Below are 16,209 nucleotides of genomic sequence, written 5' to 3' on the forward strand. Positions count from 1 at the left end.
TGCATGCATCTGTGAAAGCATAATTTATCCACTTCATGCTGCTAAATTCAACATCTGTCGAAGTGCTATGATCATATTTTATGATATTACAAATGAAGGATATAAAGATGTCAAAGTGTGTACATCAGACATGCTTCTACTAAATACTCCAGGAGTTTTATTTTATTCACATAAAATATCCACGATCATTTTTAAGAAAAAGACAGTTACCTTCTCCGTAACTGGTGTTCTACGAGATGCTCATGTCTATTCCACAATAGGTATGCGTGCTCACCACGTGCACCAGTGCCGGAAATTTTTCCCCTAGCAGTACCCGTAGGGGGAGCACCCTAGCGATCCCTGGAATGGCGCCTCCATGGCATGGTATAAGAGGAACTGTGTGCTCCCCCCACCCTCAGTTCCTTCTTGCCAGACAACTCCAACAGAGGGGAAGGAGGACGGGATATGGAATAAACATGAGAAACATCTCGAAGAACACCAGTTATGGAAAAGGTAACTGTCTTTTCTTCTTCGAGTGATTGCTCATGGGTATTCCACAATAGGCGATTCCAAACTATATCTGTTGGAGGTGGGATGAGTTCACAGATCCCCGGGACGAAGTATGGCTCTGCTGAACCCGGCGTCATCCCTGGTTTGGGAGACAATCGCATAGCGTGAGGTAAACGTGTGAATCAAAGACCAAATATCCTGGATAGGGACGTGGGCCACAAAGGCAGCCGACGAAGCCTGGGCCAGAGTCGAGTGTGCCTTTACAGTTGGTGGCGGGGGAACACCCGCCAGATCATAACCAGTGCAAATGCACGAGGTGATTCAGTGGGAGAGGCGCTGGGTGGAAATCAACCGACCCCGCACGCATTCAGCTGAGGCAACAAACAGTTGAGAGGACTTCCTGAACAGCTTAGTTCATTCCAGATAGAAGGCCAGTGCCCTACGCACATCAAGCGCTGGACGCATGTGGCTTGGTGCAGAGGACAGGTAGGAAAATGTCCTGGCCCAAGTGACAGGCAGAGACCACATTAGGGAGGAACGTGGGGTGTGGGCGGAGCTGAACCTTATCCTTATGAAAACCTGTGTACGGGGGTTAGGAGGTCAGGGCCCTGAGTTCCGAGACCTGCCTGGCCGACGTGATAGCAACCAGGAAGGCCACGAGAGGTGAGACCAGGAGCACGTGACCAGAGTTTCAAACGAGGGCTTCGTGAGACCCCCCGTGAGACACCCCCATAATACCAAGTTCAGGTCTCACGGTGGGACAGAGGCCTAGCATATGGAAAAAGATGGTCCAATCCCTCAAGGAATACCATGGGAGAACATCGTGTGTCCCTGCACTGGCGGATGGAAGGCTAATATGGCCGCCAGGTGCACCCTGACCGACGAGGGCGCCAGGCCCTGGGCTCTAAAGTGAAGGAGGAAGTCCAGGATAAGCTGGATCAGGGCGGCCACTGGGGAAACCTGCTTGGCAGCCCATCTGGAGACCTGGGACCACTTCACCAAGTAGGCGCGGCATGTGAAGGACCGCCTACTTTCCAGAAGGATGTGCTGGACCCCCTCCGAACACATCCACTCCTCCCCGCCTAGCCATTGAGCAGCCACACCGTGAGGCGGAGAGCTGCTAGGTTGGGATGGAGGAGGCAGCCCTGGTCCTGGGAGAACAGGTCCAGGCGGAGCAGCAAAGGCTGCGGTGAAGCCACTGCCAGGCCCATGAGGATCCCGTACCAATGCTGCTGGGGCAATCAGAAGAACCCGTGCTTTGTCCATTTTTACTTTCTCCAGGACCCTGCTGATGAGAGGGAAGGGGGGAAGGCTCAATATGCCTCTGCCAATATTCCAGGCAGGACTGAATCTCCATTAGACAAAACTTAAAGAAGAGAATGACCTGAGTCACTCCCATTTATGTCCAGGTGCCCCAACAGACCTCACCAAGATTTGCCAGGAGCACCCATGTCTGCCCAGGCGCCCTGACTGACTTCACCGAGGCCGGCCAAGAGCACTCAGGAGACAAGGACGGCTACTAGCCTTAATGCACCATCTGCTGCCACAAGGCAATAAGTTGCTGCTGTGTAGCAATGCAGTCCCGCATCTGCCAACACCCAGGAGACATACGGTGAGCTGAGTGGGCTCCATGCTTGCCGTGGTATGGCGTCTGCATGGGTAACCCAGGAAAAAAGGCACGAAACAATTGTCTGCTGTTGCTTTCACGGAGGCCTGACATGTACCCAGAACCACCCGCGACAATGTTTTTTGCCCCATCAGGTATTGGGATCTCAACCCAGAATTCTAATGGGTGGCGGAGATTGTGGGATAGCTACCCACAGTGCAATGCTCCGGAAGTTGACGCTATCCTTGGTACTGTGGACGCACTCCACTGACTTAATGGTCTTAAGTGGGGACACACACAATCGACTGTATAAAATCGCTTTCTAAAAAAATCGACTTCAAAAATGCAACATAATTTCGAAGTGTAGACATACTCTTATAGTCTCTCGACTTTTTGTAGACGGCCTCGTACTTAGGCAGGGCAGCCGGAGCAGTGGCCTGCTGTGGCTTAAACTTAGTTTTGGCCGGAGCTGGAACACAAAGATCCAGAGTCTGCAGAGTCATGTGGGAGTCCTTCATGCCATGCAGCTGTGTACCCATTTGTTCAGCAAACAGAGCCTTGCCGTCAAACGGGAGCTGCTGCATGGCCGACTGCGCCTCACTGGACAGCCCGGAGAGCAGAAGCCACCACCGAGGCCATGGATCGAACTGCCGTGTCTGCCACATTTGACGCCGACTACAGGGACGCCCTGGCAGCAGCTGCACCCTCCTCCACCAGCTCCTTGATCTCTTTCTTATTGTGCTCCTGGAGGGAGTCCTCGAATTTGGGCAGCGAACCCCACAAGTTGAATTTGTACCTGCCCAGGAGAGCCTGATGGTTTGCCACCCGCAACTAGAAACTCCAGGATGAATAAACCTTTCTGCCAAAAGAGTCCAGCCTCCCTGAGTCTTTATTTTTCAGAATGGGGGCTGGTTGGCCCTGCCACTCCCTGTGGTTGACCGACTTGACCACCAGGCAGTTGGGTGTTGGGTGGGTGTAGAGGTACTCGTGCCCCTTGGTGGGTACAAAGTACTTGCATTCTGCCTTCTTTGAGATGGGGGCCAGGGCAGACAGCGTTTGCCACAGGGCATTTGAAATCCTTGCCACCCCCTCATGGAGGGGCAAAGCCACTCTGCCTGGTGCCGAAGATGACAGTACACTGAACAGGGAGTCCAAGGACTCCTCCAGCTCCTCTGCCTGGAGGTGAAGGCTCGATGCCACCCATTTTAAAAGTTCTTGAAGTCCTCCTGCGGGATGGAGCGGGGCAGGGCTGCTATCGCCTCATCCGGGGAGGGAGAGGAAGCCAGTATGGTGCTCTGGATATCCACCGGCAATGGAGGGTCCACCACTTGGTTGGTCTCCGGGCATGGTGCCGAGGACATACGTCCCACCAACCCTCTCCTTGGGGGCCTGGAGAGAGAGACCAACGGCGCCTCTGAGGCTCTGGCTACCAAGCAGGCCCTCACCGGCCTGTGCCGGCCATTGGGCCCGGTGCCTCTGCATCTGCTGTGGCACCGACGGCCCCAGGTGCTCGGCCTGGCTGGCCTGCCTCATGGAAGGGCAACTACGAGCGGAGCCCGGGCAAATGAATGACCTACCACTGTCACGGGACCGGGAGGAACAGCGGTGCCGGGAGGGGCGTCGCCCACAGGACCGCGATCTCGATGTGGAGGACCAGTACTGCCTGTATCTGCTGCTCTGCGAACTGCTCCAACGGGCGGACCCATGACAGCGCGGTGCTGGCGATCTACGCCCTGGGCTGCGGCACTGTGCCTTGGCGGAGACTTGGAGTGGGATTCCAAGCAGGAACGGCGAAGACATCCATGCCGCGACCGGTTGCAGTGACCCCTGTGAGACAAGGGCCTCTGGCGATGTCTGCCTCGGTCCCGACGGTAATCGCTCCATGGCGTGGAGCGGTGCCAGGAGTCCCAGTCAGACGGTACCCAACCAGACAGTCTGGTGGGAGTCAAGGACGAGCCACGTGGACTGCATCCCAAACGGTCGCTGGGTGGAGAACGAGTCGGGAACATTCCCATGACCGAGACAGGTGCTGCGCCGGGGGCGACTGTTTATAGATTCATAGATATTTAGGTCAGAAGGGACCATTATGATCATCTAGTCTGACCTCCTGCACAATGCAGGCCACAGAACTTCACCCACCACTCCTAAAAAAGACCTCACACCTATATCTGTGCTATTGAAGTCCTCAAATTGTAGTTTGAAGACCTCAAGGAGCAGAGAATCCTCCAGCAAGTGACCCATGCCCCATGCTACAGAGGAAGGCGAAAAACCTCCAGGGCCTTCCAATCTGCCCTGGAGGAAAATTCCTTCCCGACCCCAAATATGGCGATCAGCTAAACCCTGAGCATATGGGCAAGATTCATCAGCCAGATACTACAGAAAATTCTTTCCCGGGTAACTTGGATCTTACCCCATCTAAAAACCCATCACAGGCCATTGGGCCTATTTACCATGAATATTTAATTACCAAAACCATGTTATCCCATCATACCATCTCCTCCATAAACTTATCGAGTTTAATCTTAAAGCAAGATAGATCTTTTGCCCCCACTACTTCCCTCGGAAGGCTATTCCAAAACTTCACTCCTCTGATGGTTAGAAACCTTCGTCTAATTTCTAATCTAAATTTCGTAGTGGCCAGTTTATATCCATTTGTTCTTGTGTCCACATTGGTACTGAGTTTAAATAATTCCTCTCCCTCTCTGGTATTTATCCCTCTGATATATTTATAGAGAGCAATCATATCTCCCCTCAACCTTCTTTTAGTTAGGCTAAACAAGCCAAGCTCCCTGAGTCTCCTTTCATAAGACAAGTTTTCCATTCCTCGGATCATCCTAGTAGCCCTTCTCTGTACCTGTTCCAGTTTGAATTCATCCTTCTTAAACATGGGAGACCAGAACTGCACACAGTATTCCAGGTGAGGTCTCACCAGTGCCTTATATAACGGTACTAAAACCTCCTTATCCCTACTGGAAATACCTCTCCTGATGCATCCCAAGACGACATTAGCTTTTTTCACAGCCATATCACATTGGCAGCTCATAGTCAACCTATGATCAACCAATACTCCAAGGTCCTTTTCCTCCTCCGTTACTTCTAGTTGATGCGTCCCTAGCTTATAACTAAAATTCTTGTTATTAATCCCTAAATGCATGACCTTACACTTCTCACTATTAAATTTCATCCTATTCCTATTACTCCAGTTTACAAGGTCATCCAGATCCTCCTGTAGGGTATCCCTGTCCTTCTCTAAATTAGCAATACCTCCCAGCTTTGTATCATCTGCAAACTTTATTAGCACACTCCCACTTTTTGTGCCCAGGTCAGTAATAAAAAGATTAAATAAGATTGGTCCCAAAACTGATCCTTGAGGAACTCCACTGGTAACCTCCCTCCAACTTGACAGTTCACCTTTCAGTAGGACCCGTTGTAGTCTCCCCTTTAACCAATTCCCTATCCACCTTTCAATTTTCCTATTGATGCCCATCTTATCCAATTTAACTAATAATTCCCCATGTGGCACAGTATCAAACGCCTTACTAAAATCTAAATAAATTAGATCCACTGCGTTTCCTTTATCTAAAAAATCTGTTACTCTCTCAAAGAAGGAAATCAGGTTGGTTTGGCACGATCTACCTTTTGTAAAACCATGTTGTATTTTGTCCCATTTACCATTGACTTCAATGTCCTTAACTACCTTCTCCTTCAAAATTTTTTCCAAGACCTTGCATACTACAGATGTCAAACTAACAGGCCTATAATTACTTGGATCACTTTTTTTCCCTTTCTTAAAAATAGGAACTATGTTAGCAATTCTCCAATCATATGGTACAACCCCTGAATTTACAGATTCATTAAAAATTCTTGCTAATGGGCTTGCAATTTCTTGTGCCAATTCTTTTAATATTCTTGGATGAAGATTATCTGGGCCCCCCGATTTAGCCCCATTAAGCTGTTTGAGTTTCGCTTCTACCTCAGATATGGTGATGTCTACCTCCATATCCTCATTCCCATTTATCATGCTACCATTATCCCTAAGATCCTCTTTAGTCTTATTAAAGACTGAGGCAAAGTATTTGTTTAGATATTGGGCCATGCCTAGATTATCCTTGACCTCCACTCCATCCTCAGTTTTCAGCGGTCCCACTTCTTCTTTCTTTGTTTTCTTCCTATTTATATGACTATAGAACCTTTTACTATTGGTTTTAATTCCCTTTGCAAGGTCCAACTCTACTTGAGAACCCAGAGGTGGCTTACCTCTGGAGCGGGGACCGACACCGGCGGTGCTCCTGGTACCAGCATGGTCATGCCGTCTTTGGCCACCTGCAGGGCCTCCAGCGTGGATGGCATCCAGACATCCGGGGAGGCCTGGTCCTATGTGGCTGGGTTACTCCACTCAACGTGAGTTGGAGATCTAGAGGCCAAAGGGGATCGAGGACTGCCTGACATGTCTAGTCTCTGCCCCCGGTTACCTCAGTGCCGCTGCGAAGAAGGCACTTTTTTAGCCTTCTTATGCCCCATAGACGGTGCGCGGTGCCGACTAGTCGAAGGCACTGGAAGGTCGCCACGTACCAATGCTGCGGTGCTTCATACCGACTCGGAGCAGCACACCGGAGCCGAGACCAGCACCGACTCCATGAGAATGGCCCGGAGCCTAATGTCTCTCTCTCTCTTAGTCCGAGGTTTAAACGACTTTCAAATTTTCCAACAATCACTGATATGGGTCTCACCCAAACAGTGTAGACAGTCCGCGTGTGGATCACTCCTTGGCATAGATTGCCTACAAGTGTCGCACGCCTTAAAACCCGGGGCACGTGGCATGCCCCAGCCCAGGTACTCTAACTAAATGAACTAACTGTAACAGCTAACTAACTATAGGTACTAGCACTGAACAAACTAAAAAGTTCTGGGGATGAGCTACAGCAAAGCTGGAGCAGCACAGTTCCGATGCACCTTCACTCGGCAGCAAGAAGGAACTGAGGGTGGGGGGAGCAGGCAGCTCCCCTTATACCGCGCCATGGAGGCACCACTCCAGAGGTCGCTGGGGTGCTCCCCCTACAGGTACTGCTGGGGGAAAAACTTCCAGCACCGGTGCATGTGGCAAGCACACACACCTATTGTGGAATACATATGGGTAATCACTCGAAGAACACCACACCCCTAATAGCCTTTAATGAGATGTGCAAATTACAAGCCACTCTAAATCAAGGATTACTTCAGAGACCGGAATTTAAAATGATATCAGAATGACTAGATGAAAACAACTAAAAACATCTACCTTGGCTGGCTGTTGGACTAATTTATCATGAACTCTCACACAACTCATTTACTGAGCTAAGGGGCAATGGGAAGTTTTTGTTAGGAAACCCTCTAGTTGTGTGAAACTACTAATTTTAGTGTTGGTAACAAACCAAACTAGCAGTATTTTGTCCTAACGTGTTTTTGGCCCATTAAACTTCCGTAGAAACTCTAAATTAAACTCTTTGCTATCTCTGGATCGTCACAATGTTTTTCCAAGACTGAGTTTTCTGGTTTCACAATGAAACATTTGATAGTCACATGACCTGTCTCCTGGGTCCCCTAAAAATGAAACTAACAAGTAGGCCAGCGTTTCCCAAACTGTGTTCCGCAGAACACTGGTGTTCCACACGATGTGAATAGGTGTTCCGTGAAAGAATCTAGAATTTAATTTTGACTCTTGCACTTGATTTTTGTACTACTTTATACGCGCTTTCCAGTTAGAAATTGTTAGTTCAAATTATTTTAAATTTGTATTTTTGCTTTGTTTTATAAAATAAAATATATTTGAGCATAAATAACACAATTTTTAATTTGAAAACCAAATGACTACAAAATAATATTATAAACGTTCCGTGGCCAAAAAAGTTTGGGAAACGCTGCAGTAGGCAATGAAGAGAGCTGAGTGAAACTCACTGATTCTTTTGAACCCATTTAGTTTCCTATCAAATTTGTTCAGTTGCCAGTTTAGATCACGTTTCCCCACCCCCGAAATGGCAGCACTGCAAGCTCAGCCTGAAAAGTAATCAGGATTCTTTCTGCTTCAGATATAAACAGCAGTAAGGATTCTGGAACTGAAATCTAGCTGGCAGTTCAATTGATGAGGAAGAATGGAAGTGGTCTTTGCACAGCTGCAGTGGTGAGAGTAGTAAAAATAAAATACTGATCACATAAGATTCACAGACTAACAAGGAGTATGTGAGCAATACTAACGTGCCTTTTTATTTTATTTGTTTACTTTAGGAATAGAGCTATATTTTGACTGAAGAACTCAAAGGGAGCAATTGTGTCTCAGCATTTAACTCCCCTCTCCCAACATGAAACTGGTCTTGGGAACAACCGTCTTGCCTGACAAATCAGAACAGCATTTAAAACTGAACTTCACATTACAGATGAACTTCCAGTAACGAAGCCAGACTTTCATGTACACTATTTTTACATGTTCTCCCATCAAGAATGCCAAGCAGCAGAATACCCCTATATTAATAGTGCTGTATGAGTTATCAGCATTATCAACTGTTAGAGAGTATTTCCTTTTCAAAATGTTAATCCAAGTTACCAAAAATAAATGTCATTCTACATTTATCCATGCCCCTGACAGAAGCATTCAGAACCCAAGTATGACTTAAATGAGGCTTTAGGGTGAAATTATTGAAAGCAGACACCATCTGTCCAACAGAGTAATTAAAATGATGTTAATTGAACCGCAGTTTAAATCCCAGTGAATACACTATGCTTATTGAGTCTAATAAACACATGCTCATATTAAGCTTGTAATCAGAAATGTACATTCGGCAAAATATTTCAGTGTGAGAGATTCAACAAAAAGGCAACTGATAAGCTTGTCTCAAAGGCAAACAACATTTTTTTTTCCTGTAAAGTGAAGAAAGAATGTCCAATGTCTCCAACTCCGCTGAAGTTAATATTTAGAATCCTTACCTTACAAAGACTCAGCTGGAAATAAACACACAGAAATACTGCAGGTGTACACAATCTAACCTACCTACCCAAAGGTGGCGCTAACCGCAATAAGAAAAGGAGGAATTGTGGCAAATTTGTTAGTCTCTAGGGTGCCACAAGTCCTCCTTTTCTTTTTGCGGACACAGACTAACACGGCTGCTACTCTGCTAACTGCAATGATGCTGGTACTTGTATCCTAGATAGCTGGACCAGATGTAAACAGAAGAATGTTCTATATTGCCATTTTAGAGGTTTAAGCCCCACCAACCGAAGGCAATGTGGAAATGCAGATGGAATTATATTATAGATCAAAAAATCAAAGATCAAACTGTTACAGCAATACACATCCTTTTAAAACTATACAGCAGTCAGATCAGAGTTCAGATCTGGGCAATTTTACTTTGCCCCAAGTTGCAGAACTATGTTCCCTAGAGCAAGGAGATTATTTTAATTAAAGAGATGTGTTATATTTTATAGAAATGTCAGTTTCAAAGCATATAAACAAATCTATAAATCCAAAGCGTAAGAATTACAGGTCAAATCCTGCTTTGACTCATATACAGTAGAACCTCAGAGTTACAAACTGACCGGTCAACCACACACTTCATTTGGAACCGGAAGTACACAATCAGGCAGCTGCAGAGACGGGGTGGAAAGCAAGTACAGTACAGTAGTGTTACAAGTAAAATACTAAAAAAAATAAAGTGAAAGTTTAAAAAAAGATTTGACAAGGTAAGGAAACTGTTTCTGTGCTTGTTCCATTTAAATTAAGATGGTTAAAAGTAGCATTTTTCTTCTGCACAAGTATCAAAGCTGTATTAAATCAATGTCCCGTTGTAAACCTTAGAAAGAACAGCCATAACATTTTGTTGAGAGTTACGAACATTTTAGAGTTACAAACAACCTCCATTCCCGAGGTGTTCATAACTTTGAGGTTCTACTAAATAACTCCCACTGAAACTCCCTTTGGATTCCAATTGGATTGCCTTCAGTATACATCAGGGCAAGACTGGAATCTGGTCACATTAGCAAGGAAATACAAACTAAGTTCAGCTAGCACTCGCTGGCATAGCAGCATGTACCCTACTTTGGAAACAAACCACTCCTCTTTCCCAGCATACTCAACTCTGATAGAAGTGTTTTTAATCCCCCGCATCATGACAGGCCAGGATCTCAGTTTGCCAATACTACTTGTGTACACCCACAAACAGAAGGAAAAGCACAAGCCTTTAGGTAGAACAAAAAGCTAACAAAAAAAGCTTACATTTAGAGCTGGGGGAAAGTTGAAGTACAAAACATTTTTTCATCAAACACACACAGATTTGGGTTGACCAAAACATTTAAAGAATTTGACAAATTATTTCTGTAAAAAAAAAAAATCTGAAAAATAAAATGTTTTGTTTCAACATTTTTAAAACAAAATGTTTTAACTTTTTCATTTGAAACAACTGTTCATATGAATTGTACTTCAAATTTTTTAACAAAATCGAAAAGAGGCAAAACCACAAAAACAAAACAAAAATATGTCCTTCTGGGTCAAACAAAATGTTATAATTTTTTACTTTTTCTTTTTGGTTTGGGCACTGAAGCCCGGGGGGGGGGGAAGAGGAGAGATATGTATATACACACAGCTCTACTTACAATACCTGGGCCCAACCCTATGGTCCTACAGAGATCAATGGGGAAGGACTGCAAAATGGAAATTAAAAGCAATATGAAAAAGTACTATAAAGGAGATTTATTTATTTTTTAAAGAATGAAAGTGAAGTCAACTCAATCTATTCATTTTCTATTTCTGAAATCTCTCTAATTGTTTGGAAACTAGTACCTATCCCTCTTTAATATAGGCTGTTTAAACATTGGTCAACCACAATATTTATTTTTAAAAAGTTGTTCTTAAAACTGTAAAAAGCTTATAAATATATTTTCCATTGCACACATTTCCTGCAGCTATAGCAGTGGATTGATCTCTTGTTCAAAAAAAAAAAAAACAAACAAAACTTGGCACCCTAAAAGCAGAACCTTATAATAATATCCTGACTTATGTTACAAGAAATTATTATTATAAAATACTGGTAGTCAGGCAGCCAAATCCTTAAGTCAGGCAAACTCCGTCTGCTTCAAATGGGAGTTCTGCCTAAGTGAAAACTTAACAACAGCTTCAGGATTGGGTCAAATGATACACAAAAATGCTTTGGAGATCCTTTGATAGAATATGTGACAGAAGTTCAAAGGGTTTAATGCTCGTTAAGTAAGTCTCACAGCACCCCTGTGAGGTAGGTAGAATGGCTGGCTCAGGGACTGATAATGGCAAACACAGTCTTTCAACTCCAGTTCACGGGTTCAAATCCTGAAAATGTTCAGAAGGTCTGAAAGTTCATAGTTAACAGTCTTGCTTCTAATACTCAGGTTAGCAGAGACCCCATTACAAAAGGCACAACTGACAAATGGGGAAACTGAGGCGCAGACCAAGATTTGCCTCAGGCCTCCCCAAGAAGTCTGTGTTTTGTAAATGCATTTCAGCATCCAGTGGCCGTGGGACTAATTTACTCCAGGGCTCAACATATTTCCCTGACAAGTTCTATGCCAACGACTGAGTCTACTAGCATTAGTAGAAAATACCTGTACTAGCATAGCCCCTCAAACCCATGTTTCTATAGGATCACATTCTCATTCCTCCAAAATAAACCAACCCTTTCCCCATCTCCCTCACCTACCTTGGAGGCCTCCGCACTCTGAATTAATGCTTCCCACCTAACAGCAGATTGCAAGGCAGCCCCCTCTTCCAATTAAAACAATGAATATTGGGGTCGCCCAGGCTTAGTTTATTGGGGGCGGCACTAATTATTTAAATTTGTGGGTGCCCAGCATTGCTCAGTGGAGAGTTGCACATTAACAGTGTGCAGCCCCCACAATCAGTATATGCTGTATCCCCAGTAAGTTAGTGCTGGGGAGCCCCCTTTTCCTACAAGACATTTTATGCCGGGCCATCTCTCTATGCAGGGCTCTATTGCTGCTGCTAGTCCATTTGCCCTGCTCTCACACAGAAAGCTGCTGGCCTCCTCTCTTACTCCCAAAGAGAAGTAGTTCGGAGCTTGCTCTGCTCCTTAGCTTCCTCTCCTTTGTAAAGAGAAGCAGCTCTATCCATTCTGCTCACTGCCTTTCCTTTCCCCTCCCCTCCTCAATAACACTAGCCATGACTTCTCCACCCGTCCTCTCCAAGGAAGAAGGCAGTAACTTTCCAGCCCTAAGTTGCCCATTCACTGTGGACAAGTGGGTTTTGCAAGTGTTTTATATACTCTCGCACCAGAACTCTTGGAGTGGAAGAGCTGTTCACCCCTCTCTTGCTAATCATTAGCTCAGAAGCAATGGGCAGTAATAAGTGGCTCTTAATCCTACATGTGGTTACCCAGTTTCCCCTGCGGATCCCAGGAAGAAGTTAGGAGAACACTGTTACCCAGAAGACATAGGACCCTGTGGTAGGTCTCAGTCCCTCCAAAAACTCTAAAGGTAAGAGGAGACTCAGGTCTGTGGAGAATGGACTCATACCCAATGACAAATGAATTTCCATGGACTGGAGCGCTGCCAACCCTCATTTGAGCCCAACAGCAAAGTGGGTTTGAAAAATGCCCTACTATAGGAGACATTTGTCTTCTGTTGAGGTAACACCCAGGAACTACAAAGCTATATCTTTTCATCATCCACATGAGTCAGCAACAAATATTAGTGCCAGGTGTATACATTCTGGGAGTGGTATAAACACATTTTGCAATCTATTTGCTAACTGCTTTAGCTATGAGTGGCAGTCCATGTAACTCATGAAAACCAAAATACATACAACACCCCTTAAAGACATATTCAAATATAATATATATTTTTTTTTTACCTGCAGTCATCGAAGGTTGATCCAGGAGATGAAAGTGCAAGGCGCTTGCGTAACTCATCCCTCTCACGTGTAACCTGGCGGAGCTGGAATAAAATAGTCTCTAGTTTCTCATTCATCTGCCTTGTGTCTAAGACAGGTGGTGGGGATGATGCTTTGCCTGTCGTACCTAATAAGAATATAAATTAGATTGTCAGATAACTTCTCAAGACTTGAACAAATAATATATGTTCATTGTAATTAGCCAGGCTAAATGGATAAAAACCATGCATAAGAATTTTGTTTAAAAAAAAAAAAAAAAAACACCCAAGCTGCAGTCCTGCATGCTGCCTCATGAGGCTCCAATGAATTCACTCAGACTGACAGGGTGCAGGGATCTGACAATGCAGACTGGTTTGTAAGATCGAGGCCCTTACATACTTGTCAACAGAGTCACCAACAAGTCAAGGTGCTAGAAGTGGAAGACATTTTATGGGAAATAAGTAGCAGCAGATAGAGAGGCCTTTGTCTACACTGGATATTTGTCCCAATTACAGACACTGGTTGCCAGCTCCTAGTGTGGCTTCAGTGTTGCAAATCCCTACTATGGGCAAAGCTGTTATTGACAATGGTGGAGCTTATTGCATGGATGAAACTGGAATAAGATCCATCAGTGCACGTAGCAGCTTTGCTAGTCTACACCGGGAACAACAATGCAGCTGCTTCAGAATTCCGCCCCGCTTTCCCCAACACACACACACACACACACACCCCCTAACTATATACATTCACTGTTTTGCAAAGTATTACAATTGACTCTCTTTTTAAAATAACTTGACCTTTAGTTAACTATTTGCCACCACTGATGATGCAGGATAAGCCCAAAATAAAACATGGAAAGCCTGAGACATTTTGAGACAGTCTCTCAAGCTTCACTAAATCAGCTGCCAGGATAGAATCCATGCCCAAACATTGTGGATCAAGATGGTACAAAAATTCATGAAGACATTAAACATCATGTAACAGCTTTGACATTCAAAAAGAATCTGGAATGTAATACCTGTACTGAGTGACAAAACAATTCAATACCCCTTGATACATCACAACAGATCAATCCAATACATTTGAAATATGCCTTTTAAAAAAAAAATCAAAGGTACATATGAAAAGTATCTTGCATTACATTTTGAATATTATTTTCTAAAATGAGTTAATCACATTTATCGAGCTGAATTACACGACAGTCTCCCGAATGGGTTGTCACACATGAGGTTTACGTGACTGAATCACTGTTGTTGTTTTTTAAATTTCAGCAGTGACTAATGGTGCACATTCCCTCAGACAGCTATAAACATCCATTCATCAGGTCACTGTAAGAAGAGGTTAACTTCCAGCCAAGACTTGTTAATTTGAAGTATTTTGTTTCAAAACATCCTGGCATTAAATCCAGTTGTAATTTTAGTTCTGCCAGCTAACTGTCAGATTCTAATCTTAGATGCAGGTCACAGAACAGAAGTTATAATCTAGATCTATGCTGAGATTTGTAATTCTGTAATTTTCTAATGCAGTTTTCCACAAGAAAAAAAAACTGACAATTTGCCTGAGGTATAATTTTTAAAAAAAAACAACATAAAGATGAAGGATTTTAAAGTGAAGCCTTGTTAAGATGTAATTTTATTATAATCACACCTGCTTTCATCTGAGGCCCTCAAAGCACACTACCAAGGTCGGTAGTTATCTCTATTTTAGGACAGGCAACCTGAGGCACAAGGATAGGTAACCTGAGGTTCAAAAATTTCAAAAATGTTACTGATTTTGGGTGCATTACTTGAGACATTAGATTTCCAAATTTTCAGAAGAGCTAACCACACATAATTTCAAATGAATCAACGGACTCCCAGTACTTCTTAAAATTATACACAACGTCTCTCAGATAAGGCGCACAAAAACTGAGGTAACCAAAATCAACGGCAATTTGAAAATGTTGGTTTAGGGCAGTGGTTTTCAAACTGTGGTTCGCAGTGGGTTGTGGTGGATCTAGTCAGCAGTAAGTCATGGCAGATCTGGTCAGCACCACCAACTGTGCCATTTAAAGTCCCGTCAGCAGTGCTGCCTGGCTAAGGCAGGTTAATCCAGCAGCAGGTCCAGCTCCTAGGTGAGGGCAGCTCCACATGCTGTCCCTGCCCAGAGAACCGGCTCCGCACTCCCACTGGCCAGGAACCAGCCAATGGGAGCTCGGGGGGCAGTGCCTGTGGGCAAGAGGTGTGTGGAGATGCTTGCGCGCCTCCACCTAAGAGCCAGACCTGCTGCTGGCCGCTTCCGGGATGCAGCGCAGTCCACAGCGCCAGGACAGGCAGGAAGCCTGCCTTAGCACCCCCACTGCACTGCTGATGGGGAGCTGTCTGAGGTAAGCTCACACCCCAAATCCCTGCCCCAGCCCTGAGCACCCCCCCCAAACACAGAGCCCCCGCCTCCATCCCAAACCCCTCATCACCAGCCCCACCCCAGAACCTGCACCCCCAGAGACCTGACTCCCTCTTGCACCCCAACCCCCTGCCCCCTCCTGCACCCCAAGCCCCTCATCCCCAGCCCCACCACAGAGCCTGCACCTCCTGCCCAGAGCCCTAACCCCCTCCTGCACCCCAACCCCCTGCCCAGCCCAGAGCCCCCTCCCATACCCTGAACCCCTCATTCCGTCCCCACCCCGCAGCCCTCACCCCCACATCCTAACCCTCGACCCTGACCTCCTCCCACACCCCAAACCCCGCATCCTCAGCTCTGTTGGGTCGCAGGCATCAACCAATTTTCTTCAACTGTGGCGCCAGAAAAAAAAAGTTTGAAAACCACTGGCTTAGGTGACTTACCCAACACAACATAAGAAACAGTTGAGAGCAGAATCAATACAGGCTTATACATAAAGAACAGTCCCTTTTGGTGTTCAGTAAGAAAGCCTGTACCTACCACAAGATAAACCATTAATTTAAAAAAAAAAAAAGTGTAAGAAGAAATCCAATGCACTGTACAGTTTTGCTAGGTTAGAGATAATAAAAGGCAGATGTGTTTGGCTCGACATGAACCCACTGTGTCTTCTTTCTCTGATATTTTTAGGTTGGAGATTCAGAACCACATTATTTCCTAAGGTACACTCCCAACTCCTATTGATTTCAAGGCACTGAACAATCTAGATACCGAAGATAGCTGTGGCAGCATCTCTGCTGTCCCATAGTTTTACTTTATAAACTTTCCGAAGTTCTCCATGGTTTGCCTGTGGTAC

General features: G+C 45.2%; 1 protein-coding gene across 6 annotated transcripts in view; it reads right to left on the reverse strand.

The window, feature by feature from the left end:
* Nucleotides 1–16,209, reverse strand: part of DLG5 (discs large MAGUK scaffold protein 5) — a 183,338-nt gene that overhangs the window by 72,410 nt on the left and 94,719 nt on the right. For all 6 annotated transcript variants that reach the window (XR_013636069.1, XM_073353227.2, XM_073353225.2 and 3 more), the window contains exon 3: nucleotides 12,960–13,125. Coding sequence is in view for 5 of the 6 variants with exons in the window: in XM_073353227.2 (XP_073209328.1) it covers nucleotides 12,960–13,125 (166 nt within the window). In the remaining variant the exon portion in view is untranslated. The remainder of the gene's footprint in view (nucleotides 1–12,959; nucleotides 13,126–16,209) is intronic.

This window comes from Lepidochelys kempii, chromosome 7 (genome assembly GCF_965140285.1).
Source record: "Lepidochelys kempii isolate rLepKem1 chromosome 7, rLepKem1.hap1, whole genome shotgun sequence".
Taxonomy (NCBI): domain Eukaryota; kingdom Metazoa; phylum Chordata; order Testudines; family Cheloniidae; genus Lepidochelys; species Lepidochelys kempii.